Raw genomic sequence first — 22753 nt, 5'->3', positions numbered from 1 at the left:
ATTAATCCAAACATATCAGGTCAAAACAATGGTTTTATTCATGAAAATATGAGCCTACAAAATATATTAAAATATAGCAATTAAATTAATCTGTTGTCATAACTCTTCCTTTGGTTCTTGAGAGTCTTCTGTATTTTCCTCTCCCTGATCCTTTGATGATTCGTCTAAAACAAAAAATGTTATCTTGCAAACATGAGGCGTTATGATTCAATGTTAGTTTTTTTCGCATGAAATACACAAGACGTTTAATTAATGTAAGACGAAATCAAAAGATCAAATACATAAAAGATAAAGGTGTTGGATGATCCAAAGTGCTTTTTTAAAACAACTACTCAATTCATCTTGAGAAAAACGGAATAAGTGTTTTAAAAAAGGTTTTCGTATGGAAACATAAATTATCACGATAGTTCTCAACTTTTCATGATAATCGATTAATAATAAATGAAATGGGTAGAAATAAACCCAGAAATACTCATCCACTGCATTTTGAAGGGAGCAGGAACAAAGATTTGTGAAGAGTATATATATACAGCCATATTCCAAAGTATCATTCAATTCATTTCAGGACATTTCTCTACCCCAAGCAATTACGTCATATTCCACGATGCGAAAGTTATTTTTAATTCAAGTTATTTGTTACCGGCCGGCATTATCTAAACTTGATCGCTATGCCTAAGAGAAGAGCAAAAATAGTTTACAGAATAAAAACAGTTTCGCTCTACGGCCAAAACACACAGTGACCCCCCCCCCCCCCTTTCAGCACATATTACATTCACTGACCGATTTCATCAAATTTATAGATGTAAGAATCATTACATACATAGCTTAACTAATTGATGTCTACGAGTTAAGAAGCTTTTAGAAAGATTAATGCCCCATACGTGCACAAGAGCCCATGAACTAAGGGTCACGAAATTCTGATTCCAGTATAGATCACCTGTCAATGAATACTATATCATTAATTATATTTACTTATTAAGTTTGCTATATGCCTATTAAAGTGAAGACGTCATTAAAGTGACCTGAAAAATAACTTTACCGAGAAATGACAGATAAACAAACAGGACGCCCTCTGATGTCTGGGTTGCTCACGTGTAAGTAACAAATAAAAATTGCTATAAGACCAGGGCTGCGTTCAAGATCGTAGCTGCTAAGTAGGGCTACGAAGTTGAACGGTAGGCTAGCCTAGCCGCTACGTAGATATTTGTAGCCTAAATAATTTATGCTAAGCATCAAATTCAAGATGGCCACCTAAGTTACCACTATGCAACAAATATAAATTCTATTTATTTAGGAAGTTATAATGAGTTTCACATATATGTTTCCGCTTGAAATTAACAAATTATGTCGATGTAATGAGTCTCTCGTCGAATATTTTCATCAAATCTGAAACCTAGCGGAAAACCTAGGGGTCCGTTCTTTAGACCTATATATCTACGACCTAGCGGCTAGGCAAGCTGATACGATCTTGAATGCAGCACCGCCAAGACTAGATTTAAATAATATGAAAGTTTAGGCTCTTCCAGATAGTAACTTAATTCATTGATCCTGACTGAGCTAAATTGTAGTTTTAAGTAAGTTAAGACAAAGCTTCACATATCTTTTTGACATTTTAATGAATACATTTTATAATTAAAATAGTTTGTGTAGAATATGTATTTAGTTAATATCGACTTTCAATTACAGTGTTTAGACATTAAAAAATTTGTATGCAAAAAAAAAATGAACGAAAATATTTTAAAGAATGATTATCTCCAACATGGATAAACATGTTTTCATGAAATTTGTTATGCATTTCCACCATGCATTTTTGATCAGATGAACAGATGCCTGAAAAATGTTGTTTTTTCTGCTCTCTGTAAAAAAAAAACATTGTTCCTAGTTATGCAGCCCATTGTTCTGTTTATAGGTATAGCAGCCTTATTTTCATAAAATTCAAAATAAATTGTGTGTAAGAAAATTGAACATGTTGTTTCTATCAAGTTTACATCTGCTTAAAATTAACAACTGAAAGATGGTGCAACAATCATTAACAATGAGTGCTATCAATGTGATAGCATTACCTCACTTGACCCATTTAGTATTAGTGAGTGTATTATAAAAGTCTTCAGAGTCAATAAATGAATCACATCATTACCATCACAAGTTAATCAAGTTAATATGTTTTTACATTACGTTTACTGGTAACTGGAATTTAACAATTCTTAAATGTGAGTGGCTTCATGGCCAATTGTTAAATCCACTATCAATATACATGTGTATAATATTTATTCTATTTATGTTACATTTAAAAATCACCGATTAATAACTAAGCAGAGGACAAAATTGTACTTTGAACAAAAGAATGCATTAATTCAAATGAAGATTATTAGTACATCATTTAAACATTAATCATTTTTTGGGTGTTTTTTAATCTAACTTTAACTAAGTTTACCCTAACAACGACAAATAAAATCAACTTGACAGATTCAACGTTTTATAGACCATAAAGGGGTTAAACAAAATGTGATGGTATATTGGTGCGACAAAAGTAACAGAATCATTGCTTATAATTTAAATATATTACATTTATTTTCTACCAATTTGAAAATATTCAGGAAATATGAGTCAATTTAAATTGTGTAAATTGTCTCCCACTATTTTATATTTCTATGACAAAGGTTGAAAAAAAATTCTTAAAAGTCACATGTATACTCTATAAAATTAAGAAAAGTCCCTACTAATCATTTTAAACTAATGTTCTCTTAAAATTATTATTATTATGGAATCTTGGGTAAATGAAAAAAAGCCCCCCCCCCCCCAAAATCATGACAGAACTGGTTAATTTTCTAACCAGTACCAGAATCTCTACAATATGTACTCTCCCTTTTTCATGAATAAAAAGTTTTCATGCAGACGAATTTCATTTTTAATTTTTTTTTCAGTTTTTAATAAATTGATCAAGAACAAGAAGTTTTAAATTTACGTGTAGTATATTGTGAAAAAAGTAGAAGTCTTTGTTTAAATGAGATAGATAGCTTGGTGATATAATTAATTCACTTTTAAAAACTGTGTGAACAGTACATGTACAAGACTTGGTATGATGTTCTGAAGCATATAATAATTCAGGATCAAACCTTCTAAAAAACCAAGAAAAAAAATACATATTGCTCTGCTACTTGTACATTAATATCAACATAATGCTAATATAATAGTTCTGTGATTTTCCAATAATGATAATAACTAAACATATTTTTAATGCAGTAGATGCATAACTATCAATGATAATTTTTCTACCATTTATAAGTTCAGAAAATACGAGACATATGTGTAAACCATGACAAAAAATGTTACAAATAATATAACACATTATTTTAGCCAATTAAATAGTGTCTTACAACCGGTACCGGAATTGATTTCATTCATTCGTGTTACAAGAAATATATCAAATTCATCAGTTCAAAGTTTGCCTTAGAAATAACTATTTATTTGCTATTAATAGTAATTCTTATAAGAAGCATTAACATTAGTAAAGAGGGTGACCGTCTTAAATCCACGTTTTTGCTCACAATCACATGTAGACAACACTTAAAAACCCATTTACAACAATGTGAACACTAAACCTTGACTTGTATTCATTTTTTGCATTTCAAAAATTCCCAATAAATCAAACATGAATTACAAAATTCAACATACTGTATTGCACAATTATGATAAATGAGTAAAGTTAACATTAAAGGACAATTAGGAAGATGAACAAAATCATTTGGATTTCTCAGTTTTTGACGAAAACCATAACAAATACTGAAGATACAGTACAGACATAATCAGAATAACAAGCACCTCCCCTTTGAATAGGCGACCAAACAAAACAAAGAGACACAACACCAATAGAAAGTTCAACATAGAGGCCTGTGTAGCAAAAGAATAGATCTTTGACCAAATGCTTTTAGATTTAGTTTTCTTCTTTTTTGATGGCTTTGGAACATCTGCAAAGACACCAAAAACTTTGTTTTGAGCTCCATTGTAAGATTTTCAAACTGAACAACTTATAGCTTGAAACAAAACTAAGTACATGTTCAGAAACCCCTCAATTTAAAGAATGGCTCAAACAAACAAAAAGAAGCATCCAAAATATAAGAACAATGTTATTTCTTGTGCAAACTTTGAACTGTCTTTAATGAAAAAAAAACTTATTCAGGAAATGACTATGCAAAACTTGAATTTTTGAAACCCTTCAATGTAAAAATTCATTTTATGGTAAAACTAAGCATAAATTCAAATCAAACACACTGCATGTATCTGAGGAATTATAGGTAAAGATAATGTAAGTTTGTTTCAATCTGTTTTATTTGTACATGAATGGAATAATTTTTAAAGAAAAGTATTACAACACACATTTGTGATTAAAATGTCAGATTATTTTAATTTCTGGCTTTGTGCACTTTGTGCAGTTAATTGACTTTCCCATCTACTTCAAGTCTTGTTAAGACTGTCAAATTTAACTAACCCTTGGTTAATTATGCTGTAAAATTATAAATACAGCACAGATACCATTGACCAAGTTATCATTAATGGAATTTGAGATGGAAATTTTGTTAAAAAATATCTTTTTCTTGTTTCTGTTCTAGTCCAACTTGATTTAGTTGGGAAAAAAAGTTTGAAATTGTTCTTTGCAGTGTAAACATTCAAACAAAAGGCACACAAACAAAAAGGGTACACTAATTAAATAATACACTAGATTCTTTGTACTATTTCTGCTCATTACAAACTTAAGGATATTACAGTTTGTAGTTACCTTTAGGTTTAGGGACACACTTGTCGTCCTGCTCTATAAACCCCTCGTTACACGTACAGGTGTAACTCCCTGGGTTGTTGACACACTGCCTGTTCTCCCCTCCACACAGACTGGTGTCCTCTGTACACTCGTCAATATCTGTCAACATTTATCAATCATTTTTAAAATATCTGAGAATATCAATATTAGAATTTTCTTATGAGAGAAAAAAATATCCCTTATAAGATTAAGGTTTTGCTGCATGTTTTGAACTTAATATTTGTACACAAGACAAAATGAATCCATAATAAGTATTCTCAGGCACCTTTGCAGTGTGTCAAATGCAGGCTGCCACACTGATCAATTTTAGTTTTATTATGATAAGGGAAAAAATGATTTTTTTTTAGCAATATGAGCTGCAATTTCATCCCGAATTTTTTTTTCGGAAATGTTATTTTCTACTAAAATGACCAAAAATATCATGGTTTTTTAATCTCTGTTAGCCTTAGTTTTGTTGGAAAAGCCATTATAAGAAGCCTTAATTGAAGCAAAATTGAATTATTGTCATCCTGTACAAAAACTGAATTGCTACATATTCCTCAGAAGAGAAATCTTTCTCCTGACAAAAATTAATGATTTTTGTAAAAATACATATTAATCTTATTTATCATAAAAGTTAAGTTACATGCAGACTTAGCATACTAGCAGGTTTTTCCAGCAAAATAAAATTCTACAGCTCATATTGCTTTAATTTTGAGGAGAAAAATATGAACCAAATTCATTATTCCCTTTTTTAAATTGAAGAAGATGACAAACTGTTGCAATGTATGTAAAATTTTGACTTGAGAAACTATATATGGATAAATATTTTTGGCTCCACAAGTTCAATTATGGTTTCGCTAAATGCTCTGTTAGAGTTCTCACCTGTACAGGTGTTGTCGGTCAGCCTGTAGCCCCCCGAGCATTCTGTGCACTTATCAGCTCCATACTGTGTGCAGCCTTTACAGGCTGAGTGACATTCTACAACCACAGATAATAATACACTACCTTATGATGGATAATTTGAGAAGGAAAAAAAATAATTCAAACTTTTCATTATTATAATTACCTATAAATTGTAATAAGAATTGCACATTCAAAAATCTTTACTCGCAAATATTTACATTTTTCAGTGTCTTTGCCTGTGATAACACTATGCATCGATTTTGTACTATACAGTCTAATAACTTCAAATGATGTATAATTGGGCCAGCATGGTTTGCTTATTTACATTTAAATATCTAATCGTACAATAGCTAAAAATTATATAAGTAAAAAGGAATCATTCTTTGAATATTATAAGGTGATAATTTCGGTCGGGTATGATCAAATCTATCATTAAGCTCTTTGGGCTATATTGGATTTGATCACGCCCCGACCAAAATTATCACCTCATAATTCTCAAAGAATGATTCCTTATTCCTTAAAACATTTCGCTTTTACAAAAATGCTCATCTCTACCGTAAAACCACGAGTATACTAAATTCACCCTTTTATAAAAGTCAGTTTCATTTCCCCAATCTCAAAACTACATTATAAACTTATCAGGTATAAAAATTAATTTTTATTGCAATTCAAATCACCTTGTCCCTGTAAACTCATCATTAAAAATTTACCATGTTTTACTGTATATCAATAATAAATCTCTCTTCCATATTACACGTTTTACTCCATCTTTGCTTGCCAACGGCTTATGATCTGCTTCTCTTCTCTTCTTCAACCCTTGGCAGATTTGGTTAGAGAGAAGATAAGCAGATCATAAACCCTTGGCTGGTGAAGATGGTTTTACTTACTTCCACAGTAAAATGATCCCACAGTATTAGAACAGTATTCATCATCAGTGCATTTGGCTGAATCACTGCTACATTCATCTACATCTAAAATCAAAAAGTCTACATTACAGTACAAAAAGTTTTAAACATCAGAAAACTGATCAAAGATTAGTTTTACATTTCTGTTTTTTCAAGAATTCATTTCTTTAAAGATTCTAATGAACCGCACATGTCTGGTGTATTGGCATGTCATACTTGAAAGCCATTTAAAATCTCTTCTAAAAGTAGAATGGACACTCAGCCCATTGTTATTATTTACTCTTACCCACACAGCCTTCCTCTTCTGAGTGTGTCCAACCTGTGTTACACTCGTCACAGCCTTTAGGGCCTGCCTCCCAGCATGTTGATTTACAGGAATCATCACATTCTATAAGAGAAAAAAAAATTAAATCATACTGAAAATTTCTCAAACAAACAATAATGCAATGTCTTCACAATCATTGCTTTCAAACATATGCATCCTTAAAAAGCAAAACTATAAAATAAATAGTAGTTCAAAATTATTCGGTATTGAAAAATTTCATTTTGATAGTCAATAAAGTGAATTTGTGAGCGTACTATTGCAGATTGTGTGAGTATCGTTCTTGACTTCCTCGTAATGGCCATCCGTACAGCTGTCACACATTTCACCACTGTACCCATGATCACAGGAACAGGTGCCCTTGCCACTTCTGGTACCCGCCCCCTGAAAATAAAGCAACGGAATAAAATCAGTATAACAGAGTTTCAGAGGACCAATTATCACAACACTTCAACTTCTTAACAAATCTTTATTATATTATATCACTTTTATTTTATTTTATTATATACCCATCAATTTTCCCTTCTTATTTCTGTCAATTTTACAAATTGTGATCTGATTTTCCGGATCACCACGCTGTGGTTTTCTGATTCCATATCACCACTCTTTAAACTGATGACGTAGTACGCATTAAATCACGTCTGTATTTTAACACGTTTTAAAAGAGTTCGTTTCAAAATAGCTTTGTTAATATATAAGTAAATGTCACACAGTTGATATTAAAAAGACAGTTCTTTAATTAAAACTTTTAAATGAACAAGGGTATATAATGAATTTATCATTATAACAGTAACTTGATCCAAAGAGCCGGATCACCTCTCGTTGCCAGATGCGGATCATCAGATCAAAATTCGACGCTTCACATCTCAGTTGATCTTATGATCTGCGTCTGGCAACTTGACGTGATCCGACCCTTTGGATCAAGTTACTGTTATAATACTATATATATATCACTTGCTAACACTTGAGACTCATTTATTGGGACACTTATTTAATCAGGAAAAAGTATGGTTAAAAAAAGAAGATGGCTGAAAAATCAAGGCTCTACTGCACATGCTTTACATTGCATACTGTTTTTAGATTACTTCATTGAAGAGCTATATAATTTCAAACAAACTAGTAAGAATACATTTGATTTAAATTCATAAATACTTAGACTAAAGCCCTTACATCACACTTCCCATTCCCATTGCATGGTGACTTCGTTCCTCCAGGGCAAGACTTGCAGTTAGGACCATATGTGTTCTCTGGACAGCATACTGTAACAGAGACCAGTACATTAGAAATGTGATACTACAATGAGTTCAGTGCTCTATCTAACACAGTGATTGTAATTAATGTAAATTAAAAAAAAATTAAAAAAGCAGTGGATGTACCTACATGCACTTATACAAAGGATTTGCATTTAATTTGATTCATAATATATATGTAATAATGCAGGGCTACACATAATTATTGGGGTTTTTTTTATCTATCAAATTGGCATGTCACATTTCTCAAGAACAATAATTATATTTATAAACCTTTCACATTGTCAATGCATAGCCACATGAAGAAATCTGTTCCCTTGTTTTTAGCAAAGTCAGAATGCCAGTATTTTTCCACCAATTCTTCATGTTCTTCCACAAATGTATGACACTGTAAGGAAATAAAAGTCATGAATTAACTTTTTTTTCTACAAATTCCTGGCAAACAAAAAATTCTTGACAATTCTGTTAAGTGCAATAACATATACATGTATATACATTGTCATATTAATCCATAGCTTTTCACTGTTTCCTAGTTAATACTTCTAAGCATTTTGTATTGGTTAAAAACATTCATTTCTGAATAATTTTTTAAACTATAAGTTGTGTTTATTGTATAGCTCCAAAAATATTCATATTGCATACTACGATGTTGTCAAATGATTTCTAAAGAGCGATGTATTGATCTAAATCAGATTACTTTGTACAGAATTCTTAACAGTTAAATGTATCAATATTATTGTGAAGTTGATCCCATTTGAAATATTTCAAATAAAATGCAAAATCAACTGTTACAGATAATTTACTCTCAGTACTCACTTCTTTTTCACTGTTTTCACATAAATTTTCTATCACTTCCACTAATCTTGTTTCACTGCAAGAAACGATGAATCCAGATCATTTATAATTACAGTAACTGTAGCTGTCACATACATGTACTATCTATTAACATGCATCATTGAACAGTGAACAAACTACTTAAATAAAATCAATTGTGCTAGGTGTATGGTAGCCAAGTTTTTTAATACACTTATCTTATTTTTGTCATTGGGAATTATTAAAGTCAAGGTAGAGTTCTATATATACATGAACCAATACCATATCTTTCACACAAAAAAGGAACCAAGCTTACCTGTATCTGTATTTTCCTAAACTTTTTTCCTCCCATTTTGTATTGCCTCCCCCAAAATTTGACTTTGCAGTTTTCTTCAATCCCTGAAAAGAAATATTTATCACAAATTATTGACAATGTTCATTTTTTATCACTTGTATCTATATTAAGATTAGAATAAGTCTATTACATGATCTACATAACAGTATCAACAGTATCATATTGTCTAGTTTGGTACAATATTGTATCATGATATATGACACAATATTATATCATGTCATACATGTATATATATACATACAATTTCAAAATTGTTTCGTATGGTAAAACACCGATTGTGTCAAACGAATATGGTACAATATCGTATCAGCATTTTAGGAACATCAATTCATCAGAAACTTAATTAACATATCGATCAACTCTTAATATGATATCTTTTTCCTAACAAAGTTGAGATTTAGAGGAATGAATATTGAATAAGTATATTAAAGACTTCTTCTCTTTAGAGAAGTGGGCAGTCATAGCCTTCAGCCACTGTAGGTGAATGCTATGCTTATCTACTTCTCTAAAGGGAATAGTAGATGACTAACGACCGGTACGTGGAGGATCTTTTTATAAGCAGACTGCCACAATACTATAGAGGAGGCCGTGCAGTCTACGTGGTCTATGGGAAGAAGTCCATGATTAGTGCATCCTGCACTCATCTGTATGTTCTCAATCTAATTTTAAACACATTTGTAAGAGATTACCTCTTCAAAATTCTTTTCAACGTCTTTACAAATTTCACATTTTGTTTTCGCATGAATTCCTGAGATAAACAGAAGGCAACACAACAGTATACTTTGCACACATTTCAGATACTCCATGTCTTCATCAAGTTCAGATGTGTCCCAGCTGATTCACAAACTTGATCAGTGCCTCCACCATACATCAAACCTTCCATACAAAGCTTGTTCCTCTAATTTCTCTTTCGTCATGAATTCATTTTCATCGGCATTGAGTTAAAATTGTCATATACCGGTTAATCGCTTCTTTTCCGTTTTACTCCATGTGCGACTTCGTGTTTACTTGCCAAATCATCATTTTCAGCCAATAGAAAAGCGCCACGATATTTTCCTCCTTTCCGATTTCTAAAATGTAAAACAACACGGTGTCCTTTCCGGAATATAGTATTTAGTACAATCAGAGAGGTGGACTTTTATAGCCTTCATGGATGTAAAATTTTCTAAAGTGAATAGTTCTAAGCATCCATGGCCCAACTCCCTTTTAGTAAAAATTATACTTATGCACACAATGCAGGCACGTAGCTATATGATTGAGAAAATGTGAGTGTGTGTTGGGGGGGGGGGGGGGGGTAGTATCATAAATTCTTAAACAGTTCCAAAAAAGTGTGTAAGTGTGTTAATTAAGGGGGGCATTCGTTCAAAACATTTTATATGTAAATATCCGTTTTGAAGAATGGGTGCATGGGGGAAGGGGGTGTGAGAACTCTCCTCGATTATATTGGCTGTACCATGAATCGAGGTGGGATATATTATGTCAGAAGTATTCATCACTTATATCGCATGCTTCTGAATCTCTATGTACTTTAAATTAGTTTTGGAATCAGTACACACACAGTTGTAAATTATTATGGTAAGAACCCAGAAAGTTGTGATGACTTTTGTTTAAACTGATATGATTCTGAAACAAAGTTAACATGATAAATTATGTTAAAACCAGACCATAAATACTGTGTTTTGTATTTTATATGAATATATTGTATAAAAGCAAGAGGTTCAATTATTTATATATGCCTACAAATTTTTATTGATCTAATGTTAACAATATTTTTACTTTTAAAATGCTGCATCTGTAAGTTGTCTGTTTGTTTGTTTGTTGTTGTTTTTTATCGTCTCTTTCCAAACATGTATTTCCATCCTGTATATAGAATAGTTATAAAGCTATGTGATACTATATTTAATTTGAAATATTATTGAATTATTTAAAGTCATGTCTTAGACATGTTAAAATCAAATTAATTGATCGCTCAACATATGCAACTTGCCTATATAAAATAACTGTGTTTATCTAATTATATATCCAAGGTTATAAATATTCAAAACTGTAATTCCGCACGGATCTAGAGGGGACGGGGGGGGGGGGGGGTAGAAAATTAATTTTTCTTTATTCCATTGGTTATCTCCCCCCCCCCCCCCCCCCCCCCGGGCAAACACAGTTATCCCTGAAACACCCCCCCCCCCCCCGAAAAATTAGTTTGAAATGTGATTTGTGCGTAAAGATATAACTGTCATTTCTCTTTAAATAAAAGTAGACACTTGTAAAATTTTGAAATTTACGTCTTCGTACTCTTAAGATGTTCCACGGTTTTTCGACCTCACTTTCATACATATGTCATATGTTTTAATGAAATGTAAGATGGGGGAATAACAATGCGTGTGCAATGCCTATATTAGGACGGATAAGATACTGAAAAAATAATAATTAATAAAATATATACATATACCTGATAATTCTTTCAAAAATTCGTTCCAAACTATATACATGTATATATAACGTAACACCGATTTGGGCTTTTTCATAATTGTATTAATTAATTGTATATCCTTGAAAAGTAGATTTTTATAAGAAAACTATATTGAAACTTTATTTTACGATTTAATCAATGGGCCGCGATTTGCGCCATCTTTTTTGTAAGAAATGGATTAGGTTTACAAACCAAGCAATCTACATTCCTAATCAGATCATTTAAGACAAGCGAACCACATAACCGATCATAGAGATATCTGAATTTAATGCTGACTGACATCTGACAGATTGATTTGTAGGTGTACCTTTTTTTTTCTCTACTCCTGCATAGAATGCATGAACGCATATCGAACTGTCATGATCTTTACACAGTAAACAACAATCAACAATACGTACCAAAAAATCTGTTAGAACTAGTCTATCCAGTAATTTAAATAATTTTTTCGACACGTCGTCCCAGATCTAGGAAACCATTAAAGGCAAAATGAGCTGTATTTTTTAGAATTTTATTTTGCTGTAAAAAAAACTGCTAGTATGATAAGTCTGCATATAACTTAAACTTTTATGATAAATAAGGTTGGAAAAAATCATTGATTTTTGTCAGAGGAAAGATATCTCTTCTAAGGAACATAAAGCAAATCAATTTTTGTACAGGACGACAATGATTCAATTTTGCTCCAATAACGGCTCCTTAACGGTCTTTTTCACAAAAATTTGGCGAAAAGAAATTTAAAAACCATGATAGTTTTGTCATTTTACTAGAAAATAACATTTTCGTTAAAAAAAAAATTCATCATGAAAATTGCAGCTTATAATGCTTTAACCAATCTTTGTTGATTAATCTATAATCATAATATATGCATCCGGCTATTGCACTATATGAATCAAACCCTGATCGACTTCTACTCAGGCATATTGCATGCACAGCACGACACAATAATGTTTTAAAAGTAAAGGTTTAATTTTATATATTTACATCTACCAAGTATTATTTCCTCTCTTCATAGCTCTATAGAAGCAACCAGACTAAAATCTACACGCCCCATTTATCGATTGGTCGAAATCTACAGCGGCTGAAACAGACAAGAAACTGAAAGGACTGTTATTGACACGCCCTGTTTATAGATTGGTCGAAGCCTACAGCGACTTAAGAAATATCACGGACTGCACGAAACAATCGTGATGATGTCAGTCTCCAATTCTCACAGGAGACGCTTGGCTTTTTCTTTTTGCTAACGTACTGATACTTGTACATGAACAGTAATTTTGTGAATTTTACTAACTTTTCATAATCAATTTATTAATTAGTTTAAAGAAAAATGTTAATATAAACAATAACTGCTTTCTTTAATGATTCATTCGGGTTATGAAAGTAGCGATCATTGCAGAAAAAAATTACCTAACCCGCTTACGTCGGTTATGTATTTTTTCTACCTTCATGTCCCGAATGAATCACCAACGAAAGCATTTTATTGTTTATTTATGAACCTATTTCAATTGTTAAAAATTGTAAAGGCATATATTAATGACAGGAGGGGTTGATGCAGATCTAACCCACAAATTTTTAGAAAGCGCAAAAGAAAAAAAACTAGAAAAACCCGAATCAATCGAGAGATGATACACGCACGATAGATTGCAATGGAGAATACCAAAAATAACATGACAGGTACTGTGTTCGAAGACCAAATATCTTTAAAACTATCTGAGTCAGTGGTAGCTCGTCGTCTGTAGCCAATATAAAAGAAAACCGAGGCACAAATCACAGTACGTATCGTCTAAGAGAATTAATTATTTCTCTATAGAACAATTAATGATTCATGTTACAAAACCCAATCGCCGTGAATGACCTCAAATTGAGCAAATTGATAGAACAATACAATGTACTACATAAACAACAAACAAATTTAAACAACTATTCATGTCTAGAGGACCTTTAACAACCCATATCCCTCATTTTGGAAACACGGTAAGAATGTCATTTTTTACATCCCTCTTATTACGCATTAAGATTTTTTTTTTCATTTTGATTCCAGCTCAAAATTTTACCTCCTCTTTCCATCCTAAATTAACATTAAGAAAATTGGGCAAATTCTTTTAACGCTCTCTGGAAATTAAAAAAAAAAATAATGCCATGTTTGAACTTCTCTCTTTTGAACGTGACCTTCTGGACTTGTGATGTAAAAAAGGTTAAAAACCCGTTGAGGAGGTCGGGTGGCTAACAGATTAGCTATCATATCTTCCTTAATTTTTTTAGATAGTGTTTGCTAAGCTATAAACTATCATTCATTACAGAAAAATCCACACATTTAAGTAATGAATTGTGAATTTGTTGCAATATTTTTATATAGAGCTCGTCTCCATAAGGAGATAGGTTAATAATGATATATATTTTTTCACCACATGTTGACCCATTTGAATAATGATTGATGACTTTTAAGTTCTTATGCTCTTTGAAATTGATATTCTTGTAAAGGCTTTCATTTCGTTTGTCATGTGGACGTCAAAACAAAGTGTCTGTGTTCTTAGAACCAAGCCTGTTTAGTCCCGGAAAAATGAAAAAAAAACTTTTAATGTTTTAAAAATAAAACTGGGCTTATCATTTCAACGCCAGATGAAGTATAATTATGCAATATCTTACACAGAACAAGGAAATGTATATGCACATGAAAGATAACAATTAATTGTATGTAAATTGAAGAATGAAGCATACAACTTAGAATAAGCAAATTAAATATATCTCGAGATAAATAAATGATTTAACAGGTAGAGTGTAATCGGAATATAGGAAGAGGGTGTGCGAGCTAAACAATGTCAACATTTGCAGGTGCAGTTCATTTTAGATAGCTTATCAAAATTTGATTCGCAAGTTCAGGCGACCGACACACAGTTAAGTGAGTATACAAAATGCGCAATATACTCTTCATTGTCAGCTTTTGTTTGCTATGGCAAAAGAACAAAAGAACAAACACATTTATTAATTTATCAAAGACGATATTACGGAAACTCTCTCTCTCTCTCTCTCTCTCTCTCTCTCTCTCTCTCTCTCTCTCTGTCTCTCTCTCATCCAATACTAAATCATGTCAATACATGCATTTGTGATATAAATGTGGTAGTTAAAAATAACATAATATTAAACCATAGGAAATTATACAGATAAACTGTTTACCTGGCATGCAAGTTGACCTACAATAGGAAGGTTAGTTTAGATAATTTAGAAATAAAAAGCCATGACAGAAGCTGACAACACATTTTCTATAACTCTTTTCTTTCGAAATAATAAAATAAGACATGGATATCGTACATCAGTATTGTGACACAATACAACAAACTGACTTTAAATACTAGGATACCTGAAAGGGTTAAGTACGTTTGCGTTTGAACTAAAGATATTTTAAAAGACGTTTAAATGATCAAATAGTGATACAATAAAGTAGCTGCTTGAAAACTTCAATTTATGTCATTGGGCTATGCTAATCGGAAACGATAAGCTCCGATTTGTTAATGATTTTGCAAATTTATAAACGTGCCGGTGATGTTACTGCTTGTGGCTTTCAGAAATACTTTTCACTTATATAACATGAATATTTGTGATGATGTAATTATACACATTGGCTAATTAAAAAAATACATTTTTTCACGCCAAACTGCAAGTTTCTTTTGAATAAAAAAGAAAATAAAGAACATCTAATATAGCTTAAAAATCTATACTATTTCCTCATTGTTAATAATTTGTACCTTCATTTACGGTAGTTTGCAGCTGTTTCACTTGATCTTTGACACCAGCAAGAGAAAAAAGATGGGTACTGCAACATGGATGATGTGTTTCACACTCGATAAAAAAACTTTCGATTCTGAAGGTGAGAGAGAGAGAGAGAGAGAGAGAGAGAGAGAGAGAGAGAGAGAGAGAGAGAGAGAGAGAGAGTTTCAATCATATTTCTTTGAAAAAAAAGTTACCATAATTACAAAATGGATACTGCTTGAAATCAATCAGGATAGAAATATCACTGAGCAGTTTTGTTGAATTAAAAACACTGCCATATTAATCTTTACAGTCACGTTTTATTTTGTAAATATTTTTCTCTTTTAGGTCAAGAAAAATCAAAAAGGGAAATAATATATAATTGTTCAGTTTTCTAAGCAAATACATTAATTTCACACGGACTATTTAGAAAGAAGACTAACTTGCATTGCAATAAAATGAGTACTCATTACATTGTATTCTTGTAGAGGCCCATGAACTGTACCAATCGCTACCAAACGTTTGTTTCGAAGGCAGCGCTGAGCTACAGACTGTATGCGACTGTGGCGAGAGGGGAGACAAAATGATAACGGCGACTTCTGATGATGGAAGGTTTGTAGATCGTCGTTAAATACATATATAATGTACATGAAAATATAGTTTTTATGGTGGCATATCTCTGCCCCTTGCATTGTGTGCAAGATATTTTTTTATCAAATATGTTGACATGCAAGATAGTTTGACCACTAGCAGTGATGTTATTTTTTCCACATCAGAGTACACAGCTGGCTGTTGAGTCTTTCGAATTTGAAGTCTTCTTGTTCATTCTTCTCTGAAGCAATTCTAAATATTTTCGTAGCTTTGTGTACTTTCAGGTTTGATGTTCAGAATTTTCAGAATCAAGTATTCATTTTGTGTAATGATAAGATTTGAAAATAATTATCGGGATAGAGCATTATTACACATGAAGACCCCCGGTCTTGAGATTTTCCATTAGCAGTAATCATCATTGTGCATTTGCTCTGAAACAATTCTAGATATCTTACATGAGCGTGTTGTAAGTATAATTCTGAACAATGTCATATGTAAACTACGCTTGTCCAGTTTTTATATTCTGCGTTCAAGCAGCCATGTGTATTTATTTTTATGCTTTCAGTCACGTAATTATTCATCTGTATCACTTTGCCTATCTGACTGTGGACATCACCTTTGTTGTAGAAGATATCGATCAGATAAAACCGTTGTCTGAACCATTCACTTTACAGGTATATTGTATTCTCTATCTCTTCTGGTGATACACACAGCTAAACTCAAATTTCTCAGGACTAGTGAAAAAAAAACTTTTGCAAACGTTGTTTTGAAGTATAAAAGATTACACTGTATTTATGAAAAAAATAAACAAATTCCTCTTATGAAATATAGTTATAGATATACAACACATGCAATGGCAATGGCCATTCTATATACTAACGTGTTTATCACAATTTACCTTTTTTTGTAGAATTTATCAGAGAAAAGAAAGAATTTAGAAAACCATCTTGGACAATTAGTGAAAAAGAGTGAAAGGTTTAATCTTATCTCTAGTTTAAAATATAATTACGATATAAATCTAATTATTATTATCCTCGAAATTAAACCTGTCCAAAAGGGAAACTTTGACAATAGGGTGGGCTTCGTAAACAGATTTTCTCCTGAACCACCGCATCAGAAGTGCCAATATTTACAAAATTAATTATCATCTATTAATGTATTATCATCTAAAGAGGTGTAAAGTGTTTTTGATTGTGCTCTTGGACCAATAGTTTGGCCCAAATAGGGAACCAAATGGGCGTAACATAGGTATTCTTTCTGTAGCATTAAATACTCATCATTAAATATAAATGCAATTATTCTGATAACGTACAGAATCAATCTTGTTCAACCCCTGTATCAACCTCTGGGGAAATATCAGTGATGCAGAAAATTTAGAAAAATAAACTCTTTTAGAATATTTTTCTCAAGATTACTTCAGTTTGTGATGTTGCCATGCATGCCAAAATATCAAATCCTTAAACAGTGTAGAAATAAAATGAAATTGTTGAACAAAATATACAACTTGTAAACCAAGAAGGGATCTAAACATTAAAATACAGTAGAATGGAATCTTTCGTAAAATTCTTTTATACAAGGTGTACAGAGGTACAAAAAGTTACATTTTGATGCATCATCCCAATACCCGATATAATGTAAATCGACAGGAAATGTTGTAACGTTAAACATAGGCATACTTGTATGTATAGAAAAAAGAAACAATCTGCAGAAACCTTGTTCTGTAATTCCCAGTATAACAATTTGTGCTATTACTATTCAAACACCCTGATGTAGAGTAGATTCAAACTTCATTGGACTCCTGGTTGACTGCAAAGCTCAGTAAAAGGAAAGTCTCATAACCCAAGGTCCTAAAATTTTTGAATTTACCATGCTAGGATCCTAATAAACATATGTACATGTAGTAAAAGTTTCAGTATTTTTCAAACTGAGATCCCCTTCCTCCCTATGTTCATGGTTTTCTTTATCAGAATTTATTTTTATGAGGCGTTCGTTCTTGATATATAATGAACATACATTAAGCAGACGGCACATTTAATATTTATTAATTCTCTCCATTAGAAATCAAGGTATGGTGATACTAGTGTATAGCATTCTTTTTATAAAGGCCGTTTGATTCCTGCATTAGGACATGAAACAATAATTTGAAAAAAATAGATAATAAATTTTTTTTAATGTGAAAAAAAAATTAAGTGATTTATACAATGTAAGTGAATTATAAGTGATTTGAATATCCAGCAGACAATTTTACTCAGGCGAACGACTTCTATGCCTTTTTTTTCCAGAGTAATCAGAAGAGGGCTTTACGTTTATTCATAAATACTACTTTAATATACCACAATCTATATTTCTTCTTTTTTGCAAAGTAAATACTACATAATAATTGAATAATTCATTTTTTTATTGGCCAAAAAAAAATTATAGAAAAAATATCATTTAACAGCGCAGAAATACCTAATAACCTTATTTCTGTAAACCTATAGTTTAAGTGTTCCAATAAGAAGAGGACCTGGTATCACATGGACATATGGACAGACAGGTGATGAACGGTTATTTGAAACGGACTATGAAGAGATCGTGTTCGAAGCGGACAGTAAATGGCAGAATATCAAGATCGCAAAATCTAGAGAATTCGGAAATGTTCTACTTCTCGATAATGATATCAGTAAGACTGCATGGTAGATATCTTGCTTATTTGTCTTAGCGCAGAAATTACACGATTTTAAAATCAACCTAACACTTGCAAAATCTACTCAAAAAAAATGAAAAATGATATGTTAGTCAGATAATGCCAGTCTCAAAATAATATTTAATGCATTGTTTGAACCTCTTTCAGTGCTTGGTGAAAGCGACTTGGTCTACACAGAAACTCTACTGGGATTAGGAAGAAATGAATTTAGAGATAAAACCATTCTGATATTGGGTGGTGGAGACGGGGGAATCCTACACGAACTTCTCAAAATGTCACCAGCTTATGTTCTCATGGCGGAAGTAAGAGTTTTTCTTCCCAATTTTAAACTAAAATGAAAGTAAGAACTTTAATTTATAAACTATTTTTGAGTTAGGAAAACCATAGCATAAATTATCAGTACAAAGAATATACTTGCTATCCACTAAAATGAAAAAAAAACATAAACGGTTAAATTAGTTGTGATCAGTGCATCTGAAATTATTTTAATCTTTTATTGTAGATAGATGAAGAAGTTATAAAAGCTTGCAGTAAACATATGAAAAAGGTGTGCGGGGATACTCTTGAAAAATGGGAAGGTGCAAACTATAAGGCATGTGCAATTATTTTAAATGATTATACAAATAAATGTAGATGACGAAAGAATGTATACATTTTCTCATAATATTAAAAACTGTTGTCATGAATAGAAACGTGTTTTTTGAGAGAGAGAAAAAACTGAGAAAGACTTTTCAAGTAGACAAATTATATCTTTATTAGGAATTATTCTAGCGATTTCTTATATAGAGGGGTAGATAATGACAGCCTCTTTTGCTTTTATTTTGCTTCAGATCAAGATATGTGATTGTATTCTTGAGCTCAAAGAAGCTTTGACGTCAGGAACCAAGTATGATTACGTCATTAATGATCTCACAGAATTTTCAGTAGACAAAGATAAATACGGTGAGTGAAGAAGAAACATCAATAAGATACATGTATATGGTTCTACGTATAGTTTTAATAAACACTATTTATAAGCTTCGATGGTTGGACTAAATGTATGTAAAGACATTGGGAAAATGTAAGGTGTTGTGTTATTATGATTAATTTAGTGAAAGGGCTAGTAAAAATATGGAAAGTGTGCTATGTGTGGGATAAACTCATTGCAAATACTTTTGCATCTATTCAAGCACTTAATGAAACTATCAAATAACTAAAATTAGAGTCATAAACATTATAATCGTGTTTAAGTGCGACTTTGTTAATGATTGCATTATTTTGCAAAACCGTTTTGATTGGTAAACACAAAAAGTTTTACAATCAGTATATTGATGTATATTCAACAAAACCACCCTTGAATTATACTAAAGTTGTTCAGTGACTTGTGTAGACTTCTCGATATTAAATAGTTTATATGGAATTCGTTATTCATCGGTTTTAGGTTTCGAATATCCGTTTGAAACAAGCTGTACTATATTGGAATTTTCAATGAAGATTTTAAAAATTGGTGGAAAATACTTAGCAAGGGTGAGTTTTTCATTTATTATCATTGATTGTTAAATAAAACGAAATATAATCTTAATGAGGTAGAAATGTTTTACATGTGTATCTCTAGTGTTGAAACTACTGGAAGTAATGACGAAGAAAATCGTTGACCTGCAAGAAAAATACTTTTTGATTTAACCAAATCAGCGTTAATACTTTATAGAAAAACTTTTTGATTGGAATTTTTTTTTCAAAAAAATAGTCTTGATGGAGGGCACTTCCACCCGCCTCTTTGCAATTTATGAGCTTTCCGATGCGGATAACTTATATGTTTTGTCTGTGATTTGCATTTTATATCGTAGAAATATTATCAACAATGATTTACATTTGTTGTTCACTTCATACTTCATGCAACGTTATATGATTTATATTTTTCGAGTGTCCATTCTTGCTATCATCATTTGAAATAATAACGACTTTGACAGAACTCCACTGTTTATCAATGTTATTTTCATTGATAGGGGAATTGTCTGAGTGCAAGAAATTACAGAAATCAATTTGAGAAGGATGTAAGAACCCTTGGCTATGACTTTACAAGGACTGATGTCCATGTTCCTTCCTTCCTAGAGACGTATCCTTTTATGAGAAATAAGATAACTTTATATACGATAATTATATAATGTAATCTAATCGAACTTCCAGTACTATAGATGAATGAAGAATCTTATTCTTTATTTTTATAGCTAAACTCATTGCTTAAAGACAAGTGTTACAATTCTTGCGTTTGAGTATTTTCTGTAATCAGCGAAATAAAAACTAAGCAAAATGAAATCAAGTTTGAACAGAAGGAATTGGCTGTCTTAGCTACTTTTATAGTGCCCCTACGCAGATGTATGCCAATAATTTACATGCTAAACTTTATTCCAAAGACAAAAATTAAAGTACAATTGAAATCATAATTTGCACTAGAGATAGGTTCAAATTTATAACGTCTTGATGTTTTTAATGTGTGCACTACGTTTGTGTCCTTACATGAATCATAGATATTCTTTGTATGAAGTTGTAAAAAAGGAAACTATAGATGCTTAAAATGATAGAACAAAAAAGGCAATTTCATATTAATCTTTGACTTTAAAATGTGTTGACTTCGCTGAATCGAATAAAAAGGTATAAATTCGTTCTTCTTGTTGTAATCTGTTTGTTTTTTATTTTCGGTGCAAAACCATTGCTGTGAACATCCACGATGTGTTGTTTAATCTGTTGAAATTTTTTGTTTGTGTATTATTTCATCTTTAATGCCAAAATGTTCTCTACATGTAACAATCTGGAAAATTGAAATTCTGTTTGATTTCCAATGTGTTTTTAGCCGGGCTCTGCTGAAAGGCAAATCGCCAATGTTACTATAAATAACACAACTTCAAAAGTAAACAAAAAACCAAACAGCGTCAAGGTAAAGCTTCCGCTATACCAAATAGTTACACAAAGAGCCACGTTTTGTCAAAAGTGTTGGCTTTTTGTTTCTTTTTTTAAAATTTCGCATGAATTATCTATCTTTTTTAGTTTTCTTATTAATAACGTGTTTTTAAAACATTACTAATCATTTTGGACACATACAATGCGTATGAATTTCCATGAACTACTTTACTGCGCGATGAAGAAATGGGGATTGAATATATAATGCTTGTTGCAAATTTCAAAGCAGCAACTGTTGAACTTTTTAACTTCTGCTAGACATATTTTTGTTTATAGCCGCTTACAAAATTGGGTCGCTCTCTAATGCTTTGCCGACATTAAAAGCATGAGAGAGAGAGAGAGAGAGAGATAGAGAGAGATTTTCAGTTTTAACTACACGATATGCATAAAGACACACCAAAGTGTATACACTACTTTCATATGATCATCTATTTTACTGACTTCTGAAATGGTAAGAGAAAGAAAAGACAGGAAAATAGATACATATGATCACATCCGGGGACCTCTTGCTTTGTAAAAGGCAAAAAGATAACAATCTACTTAGGGTAAACATATATACTGTATAGTTAGGCCTCCCTACTAAAACGCACACAAAGAAATATTTATTTCTAAGTCAGATGATTTATACCTCAGCGGTGAGTACCTTTCTATTATGATTTAACTTATTTAAGTTATACATTAACATAAATAATGAAAACAATCATCAATACATGAACTTAGTGTTTATGTATAATGTTATTCGATGTAAATTGTAAATCAAAATTGCTTTATTTAACATTCACAAAACATAGAGCTCTTTATAAATGAATTAGTTTGTATGTTAAATTTTATTCGATGTAAACTGTAAATCAAAATTGCTTAGTGTGTATGTAGAATTTTATTCGATGTAAACTGTAAATCGAAATTGCTTAGTGTATATGTAGAATTTTATTCGATGTTTATTGTAAATTAAAATTGTTATCATTCTGCTAATTGGAAGTAAAAA

At 31.5% G+C, this 22753-nt stretch overlaps 2 protein-coding genes across 3 annotated transcripts; one reads left to right on the top strand and one right to left on the bottom strand.

Moving 5' to 3' along the window:
• Positions 1-15: 15 nt before the first annotated feature.
• Positions 16-10379, bottom strand: LOC128160467 (cysteine-rich with EGF-like domain protein 2-B). 2 transcript variants are annotated; one of them, XM_052823796.1, is made up of 11 exons: positions 10036-10377; positions 9308-9390; positions 8995-9049; positions 8452-8566; positions 8099-8187; positions 7186-7312; positions 6893-6994; positions 6589-6672; positions 5681-5776; positions 4778-4915; positions 16-164 (listed from the first exon to the last, which is right to left on the bottom strand). In XM_052823796.1, the coding sequence occupies exons 1-11, from the start codon at positions 10150-10152 to the stop codon at positions 97-99; spliced, it is 1074 nt and encodes a 357-aa protein (XP_052679756.1). In that variant the 5' UTR covers positions 10153-10377; the 3' UTR covers positions 16-96. The 2 variants fall into 2 exon arrangements, with proteins under 2 accessions (XP_052679756.1, XP_052679754.1); XM_052823794.1 differs by lacking the exon at positions 16-164 and adding an exon at positions 2777-3968 and having other exon boundaries at positions 10036-10379.
• Positions 10380-14682: 4303 nt separating this feature from the next.
• On the top strand, positions 14683-21405 carry LOC128159113 (spermine synthase-like). The gene is made up of 12 exons (XM_052822168.1): positions 14683-14706; positions 15566-15672; positions 16043-16166; positions 16711-16819; positions 17056-17120; positions 18626-18807; positions 18979-19133; positions 19334-19423; positions 19662-19773; positions 20252-20337; positions 20817-20926; positions 21339-21405. Exons 2-12 carry the CDS (start codon positions 15612-15614, stop codon positions 21382-21384), a joined length of 1140 nt encoding a protein of 379 aa, XP_052678128.1. The 5' UTR covers positions 14683-14706; positions 15566-15611; the 3' UTR covers positions 21385-21405.
• The last annotated feature ends 1348 nt before the right edge of the window (positions 21406-22753 follow it).

Source organism: Crassostrea angulata, chromosome 8 (assembly GCF_025612915.1).
Source record: "Crassostrea angulata isolate pt1a10 chromosome 8, ASM2561291v2, whole genome shotgun sequence".
Classification (NCBI taxonomy): domain Eukaryota; kingdom Metazoa; phylum Mollusca; class Bivalvia; order Ostreida; family Ostreidae; genus Magallana; species Magallana angulata.
The sequence above is the reverse complement of the archived record's forward strand: the minus strand, read 5'-3'. Positions and strand labels throughout refer to the sequence as shown.

What these genes read in the sequence shown, in the direction of transcription:
- LOC128160467 (XM_052823794.1), bottom strand. Translation starts at nt 10,152, where the DNA reads ATGGAGTATCTGAAATGTGTGCAAAGTATACTGTTGTGTTGCCTTCTG. An exon ending in ATGGGAATGGGAAGTGTGAT is followed by an intron (nt 7,313 to 8,098) that starts GTAAGGGCTTTA and finishes CTTTATTTTCAG; the next exon opens with GGGGCGGGTACCAGAAGTGG. An exon ending in GTGTGTCCCTAAACCTAAAG is followed by an intron (nt 3,969 to 4,777) that starts GTAACTACAAAC and finishes GTGTCTTTGCAG; the next exon opens with ATGTTCCAAAGCCATCAAAA.
- LOC128159113 (XM_052822168.1), top strand. Translation starts at nt 15,612, where the DNA reads ATGGGTACTGCAACATGGATGATGTGTTTCACACTCGATAAAAAAACT. An exon ending in GGGAAGGTGCAAACTATAAG is followed by an intron (nt 19,424 to 19,661) that starts GCATGTGCAATT and finishes ATTTTGCTTCAG; the next exon opens with ATCAAGATATGTGATTGTAT. An exon ending in GTGGAAAATACTTAGCAAGG is followed by an intron (nt 20,338 to 20,816) that starts GTGAGTTTTTCA and finishes TTTCATTGATAG; the next exon opens with GGGAATTGTCTGAGTGCAAG.